This window comes from Polyodon spathula, unplaced genomic scaffold, assembly GCF_017654505.1.
Source record: "Polyodon spathula isolate WHYD16114869_AA unplaced genomic scaffold, ASM1765450v1 scaffolds_1412, whole genome shotgun sequence".
NCBI classification, from domain to species: domain Eukaryota; kingdom Metazoa; phylum Chordata; class Actinopteri; order Acipenseriformes; family Polyodontidae; genus Polyodon; species Polyodon spathula.
Window position 1 is genome coordinate 16,389 of NW_024472892.1, and position 18,981 is coordinate 35,369.

Sequence of the window (18,981 nt, forward strand, 5' to 3'; positions counted from 1 at the left end):
TCAATGGCAAACCACAAAAAACCTTCAATTTGTAAAAAAAAAAAAATGCAAATAATAGTGTATATTATAGGGAAAAGAAACCACATTATTATTATTTATTATTATTATTATTATTATTATTATTATTATTATTATTATTATTATTATTATTATTATTAATGTTTTGCTTTTCAATTATAGGTAATTTTACAAAGAATAATCCAAAATAACCAAGCTAATATTGTAATATTATTATTATTATTATTATTATTATTATTATTATTATTATTTATTATACATGTTTTGCTTATCAATTAATAATGTTTCTTAATAAATTTTTATTGGTTCGATTATAACATAATAATTAAATGGTAATTTAGGTTTATTGGTTATTATTATTATTATTATTATTATTATTATTATTATTATTATAATAATAATAACAGGGGTAGAATATTTAAGAGGAGTGTGTCTGGTGTTGCCGCTAGGTGGCTCCACACAAGCCATTGCCTCTCTGAATCAGCTCGGTTACCTGCTTGCTCTCTGTGGTTTCGAGCGCAGTGGAAGAGGAACATGGCTGCTGGGGGTGGGTGATGTTTCGTGTTCAAAGCAACGAGCCGGAGAGCGAAGCTCCTAATTTGAAATAAAATCACCACTAACCCGACTGGATGAGACATCTGGGAGGGAACGCGTTGTAAATAAGGAGAACAGTCTTTTTAAAATAAAGTGCAATGTACACATTTTTTTGTAAGGCGAATCAGTAGACGTGCGAATTGCAGAACTGGGAAGATTTGAATAAAGAAATCCAGCTGCAGTGTCACATTGATACACCTGGTGTCTGGGGCATTGTGTGAGGCGTGAAGAATGGGCATTAAGCGATCTTAGAGACGGATCTCGTACAGCGAAAGGGTGAGAGTGTACAGTAAGGTAAATACACCGGCAGTTTTATTTAAACTAAAAAAGGAATACATCGGAGGAATCTTGATTTAAGAGGCTGGCTTGAATACACGAAAAGGGGTACGTTGATTCATTTTAATTCTTTTTAAAATGATTTTATCAGACTTGACAATGCGGGGGTGTTTTACGAATGCAGTTGTATAGGTTAATAATGGTCGGCGGTACCATTGACATCTGTATCAGTGACACACGTAGCCATCCGCCGCGTTATTATTAGCTGTACGGATTTTCATCTTCAGGGTTCTTGTTTACGAGCACAGGAAAGGGGCGTGTGTGTGCTTTATGCACTGGACTTGAATCAATTCATAAAATGTACTTCTGCACCGCACTGTGTTGCAAATATTGCACACCATCTGAATAATATCCATCTGAAACGCAACGCGATTTTACATCCCTGCTTTTTTATAATTGAATGATTTCAGAATTCGGGTCGGATGTTATTTTAGTTGCCATTGAACGCGTTTTTGTTTTATTAACACGCTAGCAGTGTACGTGTGTTTTATTGTGAATCATAGCGTTAGTTATTTCTTTTTTAAACAACACTGTAAAATGAAGGGTCCATTGTGGGATAATGCTACTGCACCAGTTCGTCAAGTTTACATGTGCCAGTATATTTTACCCGCATTTAGACGTGTACAGGTTTGCTCCATTGTCAAGATTAGACTAATTCGTTTAATCAAATGCTTGGCAATGATGGGCTTTGTTTTCTTCAAATTGCAGATGACACCAGCTGAAGATTTAAAGAAGACCCACGCGTCGAGGCAGCGTGGAATTGGCCGTGGACAGCACAGCCCTTGCAAGTCGGAATAGGGGACCCAGATACGTGGTGCATCCGCCTGTGTGCAGCAGGGACTGCAATTTCACATCTACCATCGCGACCACATACCTGGCTGGATTAATAAGAGAAGATTCACAGCTGGAACTGTGAAACGGTTCATATAGAAAAGGAAAACATTTTTCTAAACAGCAACTAAACCAATTACTCTGGAACTTCAGGCAAGCGATTCACTGTTTACTCTATCAACCATCGACATCCTAGGATAGACCCTACTTTATATTATCCTGCATCTGCAAAGCATGAAAATAGCATCATTAAATAGACATTTTGCCATTTTAAATTGTGTAGCATAGTTAGAGCGACCTTGTCCTAGAATTTTTTTTTTTTTTCCAGATGATATTTTCTTCTGTGTGACTTTGTCTAGATATCGCAGCTGTTTAGTTTCAAGATCTAGACCACTAGAACCAACTGACTGCTCTGTGCAGATACTGATTCTTGTGGGAACCGTGTTCATTTTCTGTTGAGAAGAGAGTGTAGCTAAAGCCTTTTTCCCCTCCCCGAGATGTTTTCGGCCCTGAAGAAGCTGGTGGGTTCTGAACCCGGGCAGATAAGAGATAAGAACATCCCGGCCGGACTGCAGTCCATGAACCAAAATCTGCAGAGAAGGTTTGCCAAGGGGGTTCAGTACAACAGTAAGTAAAACAGCCACAGATGCCTGTTTAAACTAAAGCATTCACTCAGTGATATAAGAGAGGATGTAAAACCTGAATGTAATTACGTATTGCCTGGTTTAAACACTGAGTCTAGTATAGGGCGCTGTTGTAATGAATGTCAAAGGGCATGTATTGACACCACTTTATAAAACGGGATCTGGCCAGGTCTCTCTTGCAGTGTACAGCGCCGAGGAAATACAAGCTATAGTTTAAATAGATGCAAAACATGTGCTTTTGCATCAATGCGTACTGTAGGCTAGAATCTCTGCAAGAAAGCCCATGGAGTATATACGTAGTTTGGGTCTGATTGCAGAAAAACACCAAACCGTACACGGTCAACTAAATCCAACAACCTCAAGTGTTTCATTTTGAAAAGACTTATGATGACACAACGCAGCCTGCAGAGCAAGAGCCCAGCATCCCCTGATCCTAACAGTCCTGCATTTTCTCATTGGTCCTGCTCCTTCTCCTCCTCCCTCTCCTGCCCTGAAATCGAAGGACCTGTGTTTTAAATAATGCAGGGATCATCTGATCGCCTAATGGAGACGGGCTCAGGGTTTCACAAAGCTATGAGGGTATGGTGTCGCTAAATCTTTGGCAGTGGTGTCAATGCTGATAGCGGTTTAAAAGAAAGCAAGCTCTGCTTTCAGTTGTACCTGTGATACCCTGTTTCTTTACTAAATCAGGTGCTGTAACTCAAAACAGACGCTCTGTTTCTCTCTTTTTGTGCTGAGTGAATTCTCGCATTAAATGCAAGCTTTCCTCAGGGTGACAGCCTTGGCTGCAGACCTGGGAAATGTTCTGATTGCATCATTGGTTTTAATAGAGAAAAGAAGGAGCCAGCGCTCTGAAGAATAGTCACAGGATATTGTGTAGGGAATGTTGGAGGGTTCTAAGAAGCCTGAATTCTAAACAGATGTAGCTCTGTCTTCACCAGGCTTGCTTGTAATTCTATTGAGATTCTTAATTTCACAGTCTATTGGACTCTGTGCTGACTGCTGAATTCTACTGTTCTGTCTTGTGAGGCTAAAACAGTTTACCCCGATGTAACAATCAGCATTTACAGAAATGCCTTCAGTGGATTTGCATGTTGATATTAATACCTCATGATGAGCCTCATGCATAATATAGGAAAGCTTTTGTCAGCGTGTGAGGATGAACAGTCTGAAAGAAGGAAAAGACAATCTTCTTGAGAAATCTGCTGACTAGATCATATGTTGCTTTGGAAATGAATGAATTGTTCCATAACGCTTTTTTTCTTTGTGTGTGTGTGTGTGTACATATAAATACAATTCCTGGGTGGGAATACGACTCCCATTGCATAGCTGTTTGATCCATTCCTGATTTTACTATGCTTTTAATAAGACACATCTGTGTAGTGTAGCCAGGGTTGGCAAAGTTGGTCATGTTTAGCAATGACTGAAATGATAAGGTGATGGCAGGAATCCTTTTCGTCCTGCAATGTCTGTTTTCCAAAACAGGTCTCATATTACACATAGTACAGGGGTTCCCTTTGGTGTCTGTTCCAGCTAAGTACTTCATTAGTTAGTTGACCGTTGGCCGGTTCAATTAACAAATTTTGGACCTTGATGGAAACAATAGCTGAACTGGAATAGATCTCGAACCCAGAGCCACTGGTGCTGTACAGTCCAATAGGTCTGTTTGGGATGTTGTTTCATGACCCCTCCTTTAACCCCCCGTGTGCGCATGTGCTTCTCCCTGCAGTGAAGATAGTGATCCGAGGGGACAGAAACACAGGCAAGAGCACACTCTGGCACCGGCTGCAGGGGAAGAAGTTTCTGGAGGAGTACCTGCCCACCCAGGAGATCCAGGTCACCAGCATTCACTGGAACTACAAGAGTAAGTGACACAGCAGGGGTGGATCCAGTCCAGGTTTTACCACGAGCATGGACCACTGTCACACCTGAGCAAGCAATAAACTCAGACGCAGCTCCTGGTAAACTCTGGAGCGGCTCCGGGTTGAGAATTGCAAAGTAACTTATAGGTAATCTAATGGACATAAAAGCTTTTGTCAGTCTCTGGCATTTGGGTGACTGTTCTGTTCAGTGGGAGCCACATATCTTTACAGCAGCGTAAGAGCAAAGTTAATTTCTGTTTCTTCAAGCACGGGCAAATTTATATTACTTTTACTGCAGCTGAACAATTTTGTCAGATATTGTAGAACCAGCAGTAAGTTCCTAATAGTGCTGGTATGGGACAGGACTTGCTTGCCAAAAAATGTTTGTTCCAGTCTGAGAGCCAAGTGTTTAATTGAAAGCTGGGGCCTGTGCGCTGGTCTGGGTGCATTAGCTAATTCTGGACAGTATGCCAAGAAGATCATTCTGAATACAGATAACAAGCACTTTCCCTAATGGCCTGCTGAAGAAATCCGCAGAGACCTTGCACAAAGCTGAAGCACCAAGATAGATGTCTTGTAATACAGAAGTGAATCAATTTGCCTGTCGGTAATTTAGATCCATTTTTTTTTTTATTTTTGTTTTATTGTGTTAATCTTCAGTTATAAAATAAATATGTCTTTGTCATTTAATAAAACTCAGTCCAGAGACCGTGAATCAAAAGTTGTTTCTGTTGTTGCTGGAAACTAAACTATACAATCCCTTCTCGACACCCTCTGATCCTGGGCTCTTGGCTGTAGCTGCGACTCTGATCTTTTCATTTCTGTTTCTTTTGACAGCAACAGATGACGTTGTCAAGGTCGAAGTGTGGGACGTGGTCGACAAAGGTGAGCGATCAGCAGAGCGCTGGAGCAGCAACGGCTCCGCAAACCACCTGCTTGTAATAGCAAGAGTAGGAAGTGCTGCAGCGTGCGGGCATGGAAAGCACTGCCGGAGCATTGAAAAGTCACTGCAAAGTGGAGACGCTGCTGTGCAAACTGGGACTCGCTAAACAGGTTACTGCAGCTCCTCTCCAGTGCAGCTGATGATGAATTGATATTCACGACCCTGCTGTGGAAATGGTTTTGTACTTAGAGTTCCCTCGGGCTTCCCTCGGGTTTCCCGTCAGCATTTGGGCATTTTTAGAACTACTGAAAGAAACTTAATAAATTCAGTGACCTAACGTTTCAACTGTAAGTCTTTCTCTGTCTCTTCAGCAGGCAGAAATGTTAGCATGTTTACAATGCCACTGCACAGCTGTTACACTTAATACAAAATGTGAAATTACTAACCCCACTTACTATACCTTTCCATGAAGTGACACCATGTGACATAGGCACCTTGTGGACTGAGTCCGGGTCACACTGTACTTTAACCCAATCCTTTCACCTCTCCTCTATCTCTGCACCCCTTTTTGCGCCCCACCCTGTTATCAAGTAAGGCTGTTAACTGTACACGTGTCATTCTAGAGATGACTAAGAAAGGGCCCATGTTTATTTAACCTGTTGGCACACACGTTTGTCTGAATTATATGATTGTGTAGCATTCTCAGCCTGTAGGTCACACACCCTTGATATTTACCTATTTATAAACCAAATGTATGTGTAGAAAAGGTGGGCAAGTAATTAGGAGCATAACGCTGTCAATAGGAGATAGGATGGACTCATTTGATCTGGTGCCTCAAATTCCTGCACAGAAGTTGTCTGCTATGTTTTTTTGGAACGTCTTGTATACTGAAGCAACTGCCCACCAAACTACTCCAGTCTGTTCTCAATCACATTATGTCTCTACTGTGTGTTGGGACAGGGAGGTGCAGCTTTGATATATTACACAATTGCATTGCATGCCAAATTAATCAGCCCTGTTTACACAGGCGAGTGTGCTACATATGGCAGGTGGTTCCTAATTTTATTTCGCCAACCCCTTTGCTTATTTGAAATATTTTTGCATGCATGGTCATTCCCCACCCCCATCTGTGGTTAAAACCTCAATTCTATCATTAACGTCATTGATTTTGTCTGCTCATGATTTTTCATCTGCTGTCCTGTTTTTTTTTTTTTTTTTAATTTCTTTTCATGCTCTTTTCCACTTCGGTTCAGGTCACAGATCCCCTATGCCTGATGCTGTAGTTGAGAGCTGTCTTGGTTGTAGACTCGAGTTAATTCAGACTGTTTGTCTTTGCTCAATTTCCATTTTTCCATGGTGCCTTGTGTGTTATCTGATTGACACAAAGGCAGGCCTTTCCTCAGTGCCACGTAGTTTGTGGACACAAAGAGGTCGTCTGTTATTCATCTGTTCACTGCTAACTTGTTTGCTAAAGGCACAGCATGCAATAAAAAAAAAAGATATATTAAATTGGAAAGGTAAGGATTAAGAATGAAATGATAAATATGTATCTTTTGTTGTGGGTCAACATCAAATTTGAACGCACACATTTATACATATTTTCAATTCTGCACTGTAGAGAATTGGAAGGAGCTTGCTAATGCGATTAGTGTGACTTGTGGTCAAACATGCTTTTACTTGTCAGAAAGGTAATCGTTGTTTATAAATGGCTTGTTTGTATCATAAACGCCAGTTCTATACCCCTGTGTTTCCCATTAGTTTTATTTCTCATGCATGGTCACAGTATTTTAAACAAACAGCTAATGTTCTTTAATGGAGACCCAACCCCTTTTCTAGACTCTTTGGTATTAGAGACTCTGTCTACCACAAGCCATTCCCCCAGGGTTGCAGGGCGTCTTTCTGAGGAAAATCTTTTGGCCTAACTGTTTTCTGCTGCAGGCAAAAGCAAGAAGCGAGGAGACAATTTGAAAGTGGAAAACGAGACTCAGGAGGTAAGACAAGTACCCTAATGTAAACTCGCAGAATACAAAGATGCCTTAATCTGCATCAGCGTGGTTTTGACGTATAAATGTACATTTTGTATGAAACACGTGAACAGCTTTATCAAGGGATTTATCCCAAAGTAGTTTTTGCACTATTTATTTTGAAAGGAAAATAAAACTGGTATGGTGATTTGACAGACCCTGATTTAAAACAATGTTACAAAGACTAACAAAGAATTAATTGTCAATCTGACCTAAACTCCTTGTAATTGAAATGCAGATCTCAAAGTGTGTGTTTCCAAGCAAAGTAGCAATAAAAGCAGTTCAGTTTCATATAACCAGCGGCAGTGGGCTGGTGGTGACGAAGCGATCGTGAACTGGAACCTGTTACTGTGGGACTTGCTTAAACTGGGATCTTTAAACTGGAGCTGGGAGGGGAGGCATTCGAATGGATCTGAAATCCTGTTTTACTGTGTCTGCAGTCTGAAAATGAGATGGCCCTGGATGCTGAGTTTCTGGATGTGTACAAGAATTGCAACGGAGTCATAATGATGTTTGACATCACGAAGCAGTGGTAAGGAGGACAGCGTGCTCACCCTGGTTAATACACTCACACGGCAGGCAGAATCTCCCTGGGACCAGCCATGTAGGGAAATTAAACTGTCTGCCTTGATTGCCGGAACAGGAAGAGAGTCTTAACACAAGCAAAATGTTTCTGCACATAACTTGGCAACCTGCTCTTTGTAGTTGTGTTCAGTGGCAGGGTGCTCTGATTGAACTCCCCAGAGCTGAGGTTTGAACTGGATGCAGGTTAGCTTTTCTGCTTGCACTGTTGAAGTTTGAACTCTGAGATCTCGGCTGGGAATAGGTAACAGTACTGTAACAGAAAGGTAGTTTTTGTTTTTCAGCAGGTGTTCCAGCTTTATAAGTATGACACGTTATGCACCAGATAACCGTTCCTAGCTGCCAGTTTTGCAGTGTGCTGCTCTCCATTACACAAGCCTGTAACAGGATTCCCATCTGAGAGAGAGGCATGGGGGATTGAGTTGCCTTGCTTTTGGTGCTGTGGCTATCCTAGTTTCTCTTTTAGCCTGATACAAACAAAGATACCTTGACAGAAATGAAATGCATAGATAATGCAGTTGGACAGAGCCTGCTCAAAATCCAGTGTGTTCCAACCCTACCTTTCACATTTAATTTGCACACAAAAAAATAATAATAATGTTGTAATTTTGCCTGTTTTAACAAAATCGTTCTAGCCATTAAAATGCATGTGTGATGTTGCTGTCTTTGTCAAGGACATTCAATTACATCCTGCGGGAGCTTCCCAAAGTGCCGAACCACGTCCCAGTGTGTGTGCTGGGGAACCACCGGGACATGGGGGAGCACAGGGTCATCCTGCCCGACGACATTCGAGACTTCATCGTCGGCATGAACAGGTACAATAGTAATCATCATGATGATCACGATAGCAATACTTATAATAGTAGTAATAGTAAGAGGCGATACAAAAATGCATTATGAGATCTAGCGATATTCATCTTGACGGTTGTTTTGCGTCTATGGGTAATATTGCATAGCATACAGTGCCACACGTTGCACTAAGTTGTAATTGCAGTTTGTTAACATGAAGGTAGAATCCAAATTTCTTGATCAATCTGTATCTGGATTACATCTTTACTGCACTGTTTGGAACAATAGAAGACAGGCTGTTTTAAGCTAAGTGCTTTTCATCCCTTGTTCTTTGTGCAGACCCCCTGGTTCATCTTACATTCACTACGCTGAGTCTTCAATGAGGAACGGCTTTGGTTTAAAATATTTGCACAGATTTTTCAATATACCCTTTCTGCAGCTGCAGGTGAGTTACCACCTTCTGTTGTACTGCGTGCTCCTCCTTCAAATCTCAAAACTTCGAACGCATCGCATTCCTGTCCATGATCCAAAAAAGCTTGTAATTTACAGTACTGTGAATGCTTGCCTGTCGTTCTTGGTGTGCGTAACATGATTATGCTGCTGATGCATGCATTTTGAACTCTGTTACATGCCATTTGTTTAGGGTCTCAAGCAAGGTAGTTAGGAAAGGCAAAGCAGAATCCAAAAGCAAGCATTAATAGGTTCCATTGACTGTCCTGGAGCTACTGCAGAGCGGAGACTCTGCTGTAAATACTCATGTGAGTTTGCTTGAGTTGAGCCTTTTAGCAGACTGGAACAGAAATCCCAAAGAAAGCATTAGACCCTGTGATCCTGTCCTCAAATCCTGGAGTAGAAAAGGGACCAGGATGTACCATTTACGATATGGTATTTAGTGAAGGATTAAATCTCGTAGCTCCCTACGTCACGCAACGGCTTCAACGTGTGGCACAAAACCTTATTGATTGATGATATGTTACCTATGAAAGATCATCCTGCTAATCATTCTAAACTAGACATTTTCATTGCAGGAACCTTACTGCTTCAACCCCAGTTACACAAAATCTCACGCCAGTCCCTGCCGTGTTTTCAGTGTATTCGAGTACAGTGAAGGAGGTGTGGCAGGCTTGATTGCAAAGCAACTCCTGTGTAGTACACGGAATGCCTGTTAGTTTTGGGCACTGAGAATCCGGTACTAGATTTAGGAGCCCCCTTTTGTTTCTGGAGCCGGTTCCTCTGGTTCCAGTTATTTAAGATGGGCTTTCCAGGGGGTTACTGCAGTGCAAGTGGCACTGCAGCAACGGGAGATGTTCCTTATTTTGTGGCCAGCTGCCATTATTTTTGCCTTTGGGAATTGGATTCCAAATTAATTATAATCCTTTTAAAGTGTATTCCTCCAAATTGCTTGTACCTCCAGGGGAAATACAATAAACAACAACATATAACAGCCCATCTTTTTGTTAAAATTGAATATCAGGAGGGGGATCCAAAGGTCATATATAAATAAAAAAATAAATAAACTGGTGCAATGTTTTATATCTAGTTATCAGACTGTTTTCTATGTGAAAGTTGCATTCGGTGTGTTCTGGACTCTGTATCTACAGCATTTCCACTCTGCACAAGTATAGCTCATCAATCTTTAAATACACAAGCTGTCTTTGCTCCAGGATTCATTTCATGCAATGAATACAGATTGAAAGAGCAGGGATAGCTGCTCTCCGGTCACCGCTGTATTGACAGCATCTCAAGCTGTGCTGCTTAAACAAAACCAAAAACAAAAAAATCTATTGCATTGCAACTTCAATACAGTAGCTGAATTGTTCTGAAGAGCCCACGTGCAATTCTTTGTTAAGACTACATTTATATCAGTTTAAGTCCTCTGGAAATCATCCTGGCATATCCTCAATGCACTGTACAAAGCAAGCAGGGCCTGATTCCCTTTTCAAGGTTCCTCTCTTTCATAATTGATGGGGCTCGGGGAGGAGGTGTCTCGCCCTGTTGCTGTATCAGTTTTCTGGGGGCTGGGTTAGAGCAGCCTGGCGTGAGCTTTGTTTCCGCTGTCGCCCACAGAGAGAGACGTTGCTACGGCAGCTGGAGACCAATCAGTTGGATATCGACGCCACCCTGGAGGAGCTGTCTGTCCAGCAAGAGACCGAGGATCAGAACTACGAAATGTACGTGAGCGACCGTCCTTTACACCCCACTGGGGCACACACAGCTACAGGACTTGCACTCCACTGCACCGTGCACGCTGCCTGCACACATGCATAGACCACTGCAGCATGCACGCATTACGACACCTAGTATATAATTTACGCAGCAGTCAACAATACTGCACTGAAGTACCGCTATTTGCATGCTACAAAAAAACAAAGAGCTTGATGGAACTAGTTTACTTAAAACTAAGCCATGCTTGTTGGTGATGACAGCCTAGCTTGGGAGGATAGAGACTGACACTGGAAAGATTATTCAGTTCAGATGTTGTAAGAGTAAAGAAGCAATTCCTTTGTTTCGGGCATCAGTGCTGTAGTCATTGAAATGAGATGCTAGGTAATTCCAAGAGGCAGTCTGCTGGAGCCTTTCCACCCCACAGTTCTCAGCACTGCTAAACCTCAGGCTTGGAGAAAGCTCCCTCTGGTGGAGCCTGGAAGCTATTGTGCAAGGTTATCTGTGTCAGCATTAGCTTTTTCTTTATCTGATCAGCACTGGCACATGTTATTATAACATGTTATTATAACGTGCAGAGTACAGCAAAGCTGGGACGATCCAGTATCTTCACTATCTTTAGTACAGTGTTTATTACGCACTGTAAAGAATGCAGGCTTTAAAATAATCTTTTAATCCTCCCACAGTGGTTTGGATGGGGACTGCTGTATTACAAGAGTGCTGTAGCAGACATAACAGACAAAAGCAAGCTGTTTCATTGCGCTGCACAACACTGAACCCACACCCTCACTACACTTCTTTTTGTTTCTGCAGTTTCCTTGAAATGATGGAATCGCGCAGCAAAGGCTACGCCTCTCCTGTACCGGCCAACGGACAGAGCCCATCGTCGGGGTCCCAGTCCCCCATCATCCCTCTGAATGGAGCCTCCACAGAGAACTCTAGCCCGGGGACCCCCCAACCCCTCCCTCCCATCCAGACACTGCTCACAGCGTCCTCGCCTTCCCCACCTCCCCTGGCCATGGCAGGCACAGCGCCCCCTGCGGCTGAGATCCAGACAGTGCAGCAAGCAGCGGCACCTCCTCCTCCTGCGCAAGCACTGGAGCCCTCTCCCCCCGTCCCGTCCCTCTCTACAGCACCCTTTCCGTCCGCTGCAGCCACCCCCGTACCCCCTGCCCAGAAACGAAGCATCATCTCCAGGCTCTTCGGCTCCTCTTCCACCCCCGAGACCCCTGCTAACAAACCCGGTGAGTACAGTGAGGCGACCAGGCTAATCACACGAAGTATAGAAGTAAGAGATGGCAGATTCTAGCACAATCTGCTGCTTTGCAAGCTAGTTCAGGGATTGAAATAACTCCCATTGCATAGCAATTTGATCCATTCCTGGTTTCTGTTATATTGACCTCTTCCAAACTAATTGAAATTTACAGTCAGAACTTCCCTTGAATCTTAGACTTAATATACTGTGTGTATATACATCAATTATTATAATTGTTTTTTTGTAAGCAATATCCAGTAGTAGTTGTAATGGCGTTATTAACAGACCCTTACAACAGAATGGTTTTTATTGAGCTGTAGATCTTTTCATTGCAGAATTCAAAGTGATTGCATATTATGAATATTGATTCAAGTCGCCTGTAAATGTTATTGCTTTAGTAGCAGCAATAAGTCTGTTGACATTCAAAGGTGCACTTTCGTTTATTGCTCAGTTCTTAGCAGCTGCTCTGGTAACCCTGGTGCTGCTGCATTGCAGATCCTGCCCAGGAGTTGCAGTATATCACCTGAACAGAGAAGCACATTGATTTTTTTTCTTTTTTAAATAAATGAGATCTCGCGGCTGGGTCATCAGAGAGGAGTAATCGAATTTAGATAAGTGGCAGGAGAATGAAGTTCCCTGTTCAGTTACTGAGTTTAAACTGGATGAAGGTGAAGCTAAGGATGCCATGTAAATGTGTATGTGTTGCAGAGTCTTCGACCCCGGCTTCCACGGAGGGCGTGGTGAAGAGCGTGGACGACTTTGTACCGGACGACGGCTTGGACCGCAGCTTCCTTGAGGACACCGCCCCTCAGAGGGACAAGGTCAAGCCCCAGCCCCAGCCACGGGCCGGCCACGACAGTGACAGGTAAAGGAGCTCTCTGACAACCCAGACCACTCCTACTGCAGGTTCGGCCATTCTGGGCTTCTAGCAGTTCAGCTAAAGCCTCTTAGGATCAGTCTGATTTTAAGCTAGCGTGACTAAACTGGAGCCTTGTATGTTACGCTGCCTTAGTGCGCTTTCCATGAATTGAGCGTTACATGCTTTTGCAGCTTCCTCTGGGCTCAGTAATCTATCTTTCTGCCCCCTGGTGTCACAGGGAGCAGGACGGCAGCGTCTGCAAACTCACCCGCTGTGTGTTAATGTTCTTCTGTGAAGCTGCTGCTGTAAAGTAGATGGAGTCGGTTTGTGATGCTATTGACCGAAATGCAGTTTAGCGTCTCTTCTAGGTGCAGCTCATCTATTATTAGTTTCTAGTGTCTGTTAGTTTTGCAGTTGATGTACTTCTATTGGCAATGCTTAATAAGCAAGTATTAATGTGCTTTACACCTGGATTAATGATCCTTGAAGTGAGGTGAAGGGGGATTTTAGCCCATTCTCGTGTTGGAGCTGCGTGATATTTTTATACTGTGAGGTCTGGGAGTGCAATTTCAACACTTCTGGTTCTTCAGGATATGGATCCCAGTTTCCCCTCCACACATGACCTGAGCTGACCTTCCCAATGACAATAACTCTGCTAACGGAGCAGTAATCATACCACATGTCTGATACATACATGCATCAAATGCTTCAGGCCAGACCACCACCGTAAGTGGACTGGCTAATGGGATCATCCCTTCGCTCTGTCACATACAGAACAGGCAGATTGAGCTCGTAGCAGCTCCAGGGCAGTTTAGTGGTATGGAGAAGCTTATCTGCACCTTTTATTATCGCCCTGGGTTATTTAAAATTCTCCCTCGTTTTATGGTCTGCGTAAGTGCGTATTAAATCCTGGAGTGTCAGTGAGTGCTCTGCAGTAATGCGCTGCCCTTTCCCCCACTCAGTGACGGCGAGGATGGGGGAGCGAACCCCATGGTGGCGGGTTTCCAAGACGACCTGGACACTGATGACGAGCCCCACCACAAGCCTGTCCCGATAGCCACTGTCCCCAGCAAGAACATCACCCTGTCCAGTGACGAGGAGGACCAAGGGGGCGGAGGGACGGGCGCTGGGCAGGACACTAAATGGTGAGCTGGCAGCATGTTGGATACAAAGTGCTTTTATTAATGGTTTCAAATACCCTGATTAGCCTTCATCTTGGAATGCCTTCCTTAGGTGAGGTGCTCCGAGATCAGTGTTAATCAGGGTCTGGTGAAACCAACCAAGAATGTTTTTATACTGGATTGATTCTCTCTAGCGATGCAACATGCCTCACACAAAGTGAGATGCTCTTTTCAAAGATATTGTTCTTTTCTTCATTTTTAGGTCTTCCAAAAACTCTGTAAAGCCACCAACCAAAACTAAGACTGTTACAACGGAACTGAAACCTGACGCTGTCGAGTTACCTCCACCCCTGGGGCCTGAGAAAGTCGGCAGCCTGAAAACTCACCTCGGTCCCTCCCCGGCCCCAGCCCCAGCCGCGGGCTCCAAAAAGAAGAGTGGCCCCCAGGAGCCAGAGTCCTCGGATACAGACCCCGAAGGGCCCGTGGCTAAGCAGATGCTCTCCTTTGTTATGGACGACCCAGACTTTGACAGCGAGGAATCGGACAGCCAAATAAAGAAGGTGGTGAGTAGAAAGAAATCACCTGGTGTGTGTGCGTGCGTCAGTCAGCCATAACTCTTCTAGCGATGCACGGGAAAAGTTTGATCTAGCGCCGCCAGTGCAGTAGTGGTCAAATGACATTTATTCAACGGAAATATGAATCTGCATCAGTTTGTAGTCAGTGAAGCATGACTTGAGCAGATGATGTGGGTTTGCGCTTTCTCTCCCTGATTCACTTTAAGAGCAGCGAATATCAAACATCTCACATCCAGCATTTCAATCTGCACCAGTGTGCTAGCGAGTGAATTAAAGGACTAGTATTGAGACCTGCCACCATTGTAGATCAATTAAACACGTACACACCTGCAAAAAGCTATTGGATATGAAATCAATTGAGCTAATGAACGACTGTATGAACACCAAGGCTGAAATCATCTGTTTTTGATTTTGGAGGATGGCTAAACATGTGAAATCTATAACACTTGGATCATGTTTCTTAGTTTGAACACCCCTGGTTTGGAAGGACAATAGTCCTGTTCTTTTTTTCCGATCTTGTAGGATGTGTTCCCGGTCCGGGTTGAAATCTCCGACCTCTCCGATAACGAGTTCACTCCTTCCAAGGTTCCCGAGCCCGTGAAGCCCAGTGTCCTCTCCTTCAAACCCAAAAACAGCACTGACCTGTTCGACCTGGGCTTCGAAGAGAAGAGCGTGCAGATCAGAGACAGCAGTGACGAGGCTGCAGGCAAGCTGGCCTTAAAACATTATAAAAGTAACCTTCATCCTGAGTAGTTCTGTCTGTTTTTTTTTTTTTTTTTTTTTTACTGATTTTATATATTGTGTTTTCCCCTACAGATAAAGACGGTAAACACGCCTCAAAGGACAAAAAGAAAAAGAAGAAAAAAAGCAGAGAGGTACATGTCTGTCTTGCCTGTCTTTAGCACACTGGGTTTGTCGAATTTTGAAAGTCTACAAGCTTCATATTTGCAGGAAGGGACTGACTGCCAAACAGTTTAGTTTCCAGTATAAGGCATGGGCTCTGGATATTTCAGCTTCCGCGTAAGACTTTGAATATAAAGCTTCAAAACCTTTCTTTAACAGTATTGCATGCTGGTGTCGTTTTTGATATTCGCAATGAACTGTCTTCTCTGCGGCCATTTAGGAGGAAGAGAAGGCCACTAAGAAGAAGCACAAGCAAAAGAAGAAGGAGAAAGGAGGAGGAGGAGGAGGGGATGACAAAAAGAAGAAATCGAAAAGCAGGAAACCAGACGACATGGACGACCTGGAGGCCTTCCTGGCAGGAGGGGAGGGGCCAGTGAACAGCGGGGGCGGGGACTACGAGGCGCTCTAGACTCTGTCCTGTCCAATCGGGGCTGGACGTGGGCGTGGTTCTGGAACCCAGCTGGCTCTCCATAGCCGACGATGAACAATGCAACTCTTTACTTTGATCTTTCTTGTTTTACTTTGTTTTTTTTTCCCATTATGACTCCTCCTGTGTGGTGTTTATTTGCCTTTTTTTTTTTCCTTTCCTCAGAGCGCCCGTATCAAGGAAAATAGAGGACTGTTTGATACTTCATCACGGTCTCGCTGGCCTCCTTGGAAATGAACACGCTGACAGAAAATGCGCAGTCTCCGTACTGAGGCGGGCGTGCTAATCTGTTGTGCATTATCAACGTGTTTCCTCTGGGAGAGCTGGTTTAAAGTGGTACATGTAAGATGTAAAATACTGGTTGTGAATTTCAAAGGGGGGTTGTTGTAAATGACAGACTGATCACTAATCATTGCCGCTGCTTTGGTTTCAGTCCTTGCTAGCTTACGCTGAAATAAAATCATTCTACTACCGCCAGCCGCATCTTAACAGACAGAAGAAGCGTGTTAAGGGAGCGTCTTTCTTTATATCTGTGTTTATTATGCACACTTCAATTTTCCCTGATCGCTCCTGCTTCCAAAGACATGAAATCGCCCGTCAGCGAAAATGTTTCCCGAGCATTTCTAAAATCTCATCCAAATCTTTGCACATCGAGAACGTATTTTTCACTGTAAAACAGGGGAAGTTAACACTACATTGAAGAGAAAGGGAATAAAAAGTAAATATCATGGTGCATACAGCAGTAGTATTTAAATGTTACATCTTGAACAGGCTGGTATTCTACTGAATCCTGCAAAATGTAGTGCAGGGACCTGTGGACTCGCACCTGCTGAGGATTTTAGAAACAGAAAACTAGAAAGCTCTGTGCTGTTTTAACTTTTTCAACAACATAGTGTTCCAGACACTGTGGGACACGTGTTGGTTTTGCTGCAGTACAGAAGCCGACACGTTGTGTGCTGCCAGGCGCTCCCGGACCGTGGTTATCTTGTATCTGTGACTGACTTGTGTTTGTTTGTGTGTGTGTTGTTTTTTTTTTGCTTTAAACGCTGATTTGAAAGTAAACGTGGACGTCTTTTGTTTGAACAATTCTTGCTGTCAGACTTCCGCGAGGTTTTCAGATTCGAATACCCTGCAGTTTGCACTGTGTGTCCAAAGCGAGGGTAACTACTGCACTTCCATTCCGATATCTGACACTCCTCCTGCATATTCTTTTGAACTCTTCTCTCTATCTTTTTGGAGCAAAAAAAAAAAGCCATGGAAGATCTCCTGGTGCGACAGGCGGTCTGGACTAGTGCTGCTGAAGGGAGCGCCCTACTAATTCCTCTGCAGCACTGTTTTGCAGCGTAGTACTATTCACATGACCGGAGCAGAATCCTAAGCATTCGGAACACGTGGTGTTCTCAGAATGCACAAGCGGAACATTGATCTTCTTTTTAGAATAACTTGTCTGACAGGTAACTTGTTTCAGCCTGTTTGGTGTCATTTGAATGGAAGGGTGCTGCAGGAACACTTTTAATTTCCTAGAACTGTTAGAAGAAATCTGTGAGGTTCTGCTGCATTTTGGACTCCAGACAGCCACTGTATTTTTTTTTTTTATTCCAATGTAATATCTTGAAGCCTTATAACTGTATAAAATGCTTTGCTATATTTAGCTCTCTGCTGCGTAATACACAGAATCAAAAGACCTGAAAAAAATAAAACAATTTTGTGGGTGTAAAGACTGCTACTGATTGCTACTTCACCGTATTTCTTAGATGCAGCGGCTGGCTTTGATAAATACTCTCTGTCTCTGACGTCTTTCATTCTCTACCAACCCCAGAGATTCTGATTCCATGAACAGTGTTGCACTTTCAACTTGGTGCTTTTAATCCATCAAGAACCATTGTCCTCATTGGAGGACAGGCTACTTTATAATGTTTAACTGGCCTCTACCTGTTACTTAAATGTTCTCTTTAATTATGTTATTATAACTTACTCCTCTGATTTTGTTAGCCGTACGTCTAAATGATGTCATTTTTCTATGTGTTGAGAGTCACAGCCGATGTGAAATGTCGCTGGTCTGCTCACGGGAAATAGTGTGATTTGACTGTCCTCAAAATGGGACGCTGGGAATTATGTTGCAAATACACTTGTAAAAGATTGAAACCTTTCAGAATAGTAGCATATTGATTTAGACTGTATCAAATTACACCAATACAGGGCGTGTTCTGTTTATCAATGGATTTGGTACTTAGTGGGTTAAAGTGAGAGTCAGTAGTCTGGCAACCCACTTAGGTCATCTGTCTTTAAAGCACTACTTTTAAAAATGACTCCAAGGCACAATCTGATGGATCAGACCACTACCTACCTATTAAGAAGAAGGTCACCTGCTGGCTTCTTTGAAGCCTGAAACCTTAGATTAGATTATAGGCAACACGTGGGCTGCTGTCTTTCAGGGAGCCATCTCTCCTCACTGTACAGATTTAAATGAATTTTATAAGCATGAGCAACATGTGGATATTTCCCTACTACCGCTATTAAGGGTGTATGCATTTAATTTTTTTTCAGCTCCATTCCCATTCTGATGGTGTGTAAAAAGATGAAAAAGGATATTGATAAATAACATTTGTCATTCAATGCTTCCATATGCACACTGAACTCTATGTGAACCTGTGTTCCAAATGCCTGTCTAATAAATGCAAAAAATATTTTCTTCCTAACTGGTGCTGTGTGCTCCTTCCAAGCCTTTGTAAACCTTATAATGATTCACGTGACAGACTTTTCACAAGACCCTTCACGCTGCAGTGTTGAAAAGCTGTTATTAAAATCCTGCTTACAATAGGCAAGGGGAGAACTGCCATTCCTGACGAGATCATTTCTATTCAACCCTGAGTTAAAGAAAGAAAAATGCATTGTAACCAAGGACGTCTATTTCATATCCTCTCGGCAATGTTTTATCACTGATCCACAATGCTTTTTATTTGTCCGTTTTGATATATATTTAATTAAATAAAAGGTCAATCTGTAGGTTCCTGGGAAGAGCATGGGCAAGAGTTTGACCCACAGGAAGGGATTTCTAAATGTATAGTGTTGTATAGATAACTGATTAAGATAAACATCTGCCAACATAACATTC

General features: G+C 42.9%; 1 protein-coding gene across 3 annotated transcripts; it reads left to right on the forward strand.

Moving 5' to 3' along the window:
• Positions 1-543: 543 nt before the first annotated feature.
• Positions 544-18,565, forward strand: LOC121309605 (rab-like protein 6). Of its 3 annotated transcripts, none has more exons than XM_041242612.1 (16): positions 544-565; positions 1,657-2,406; positions 4,153-4,287; positions 5,123-5,170; positions 7,107-7,159; positions 7,633-7,724; positions 8,449-8,589; positions 8,903-9,008; positions 10,631-10,734; positions 11,540-11,970; positions 12,690-12,846; positions 13,803-13,985; positions 14,224-14,524; positions 15,059-15,242; positions 15,353-15,411; positions 15,660-18,565. In XM_041242612.1, the coding sequence occupies exons 2-16, from the start codon at positions 2,277-2,279 to the stop codon at positions 15,846-15,848; spliced, it is 2,313 nt and encodes a 770-aa protein (XP_041098546.1). In that variant the 5' UTR covers positions 544-565; positions 1,657-2,276; the 3' UTR covers positions 15,849-18,565. The 3 variants fall into 3 exon arrangements, with proteins under 3 accessions (XP_041098546.1, XP_041098544.1, XP_041098545.1); XM_041242610.1 differs by lacking the exon at positions 544-565 and adding an exon at positions 572-996; XM_041242611.1 differs by lacking the exon at positions 544-565 and adding an exon at positions 572-906.
• The last annotated feature ends 416 nt before the right edge of the window (positions 18,566-18,981 follow it).

What these genes read in the sequence shown, in the direction of transcription:
- LOC121309605 (XM_041242612.1), top strand. Translation starts at nt 2,277, where the DNA reads ATGTTTTCGGCCCTGAAGAAGCTGGTGGGTTCTGAACCCGGGCAGATA. An exon ending in GCCGGCCACGACAGTGACAG is followed by an intron (nt 12,847 to 13,802) that starts GTAAAGGAGCTC and finishes TCCCCCACTCAG; the next exon opens with TGACGGCGAGGATGGGGGAG. An exon ending in ACAGCCAAATAAAGAAGGTG is followed by an intron (nt 14,525 to 15,058) that starts GTGAGTAGAAAG and finishes CCGATCTTGTAG; the next exon opens with GATGTGTTCCCGGTCCGGGT.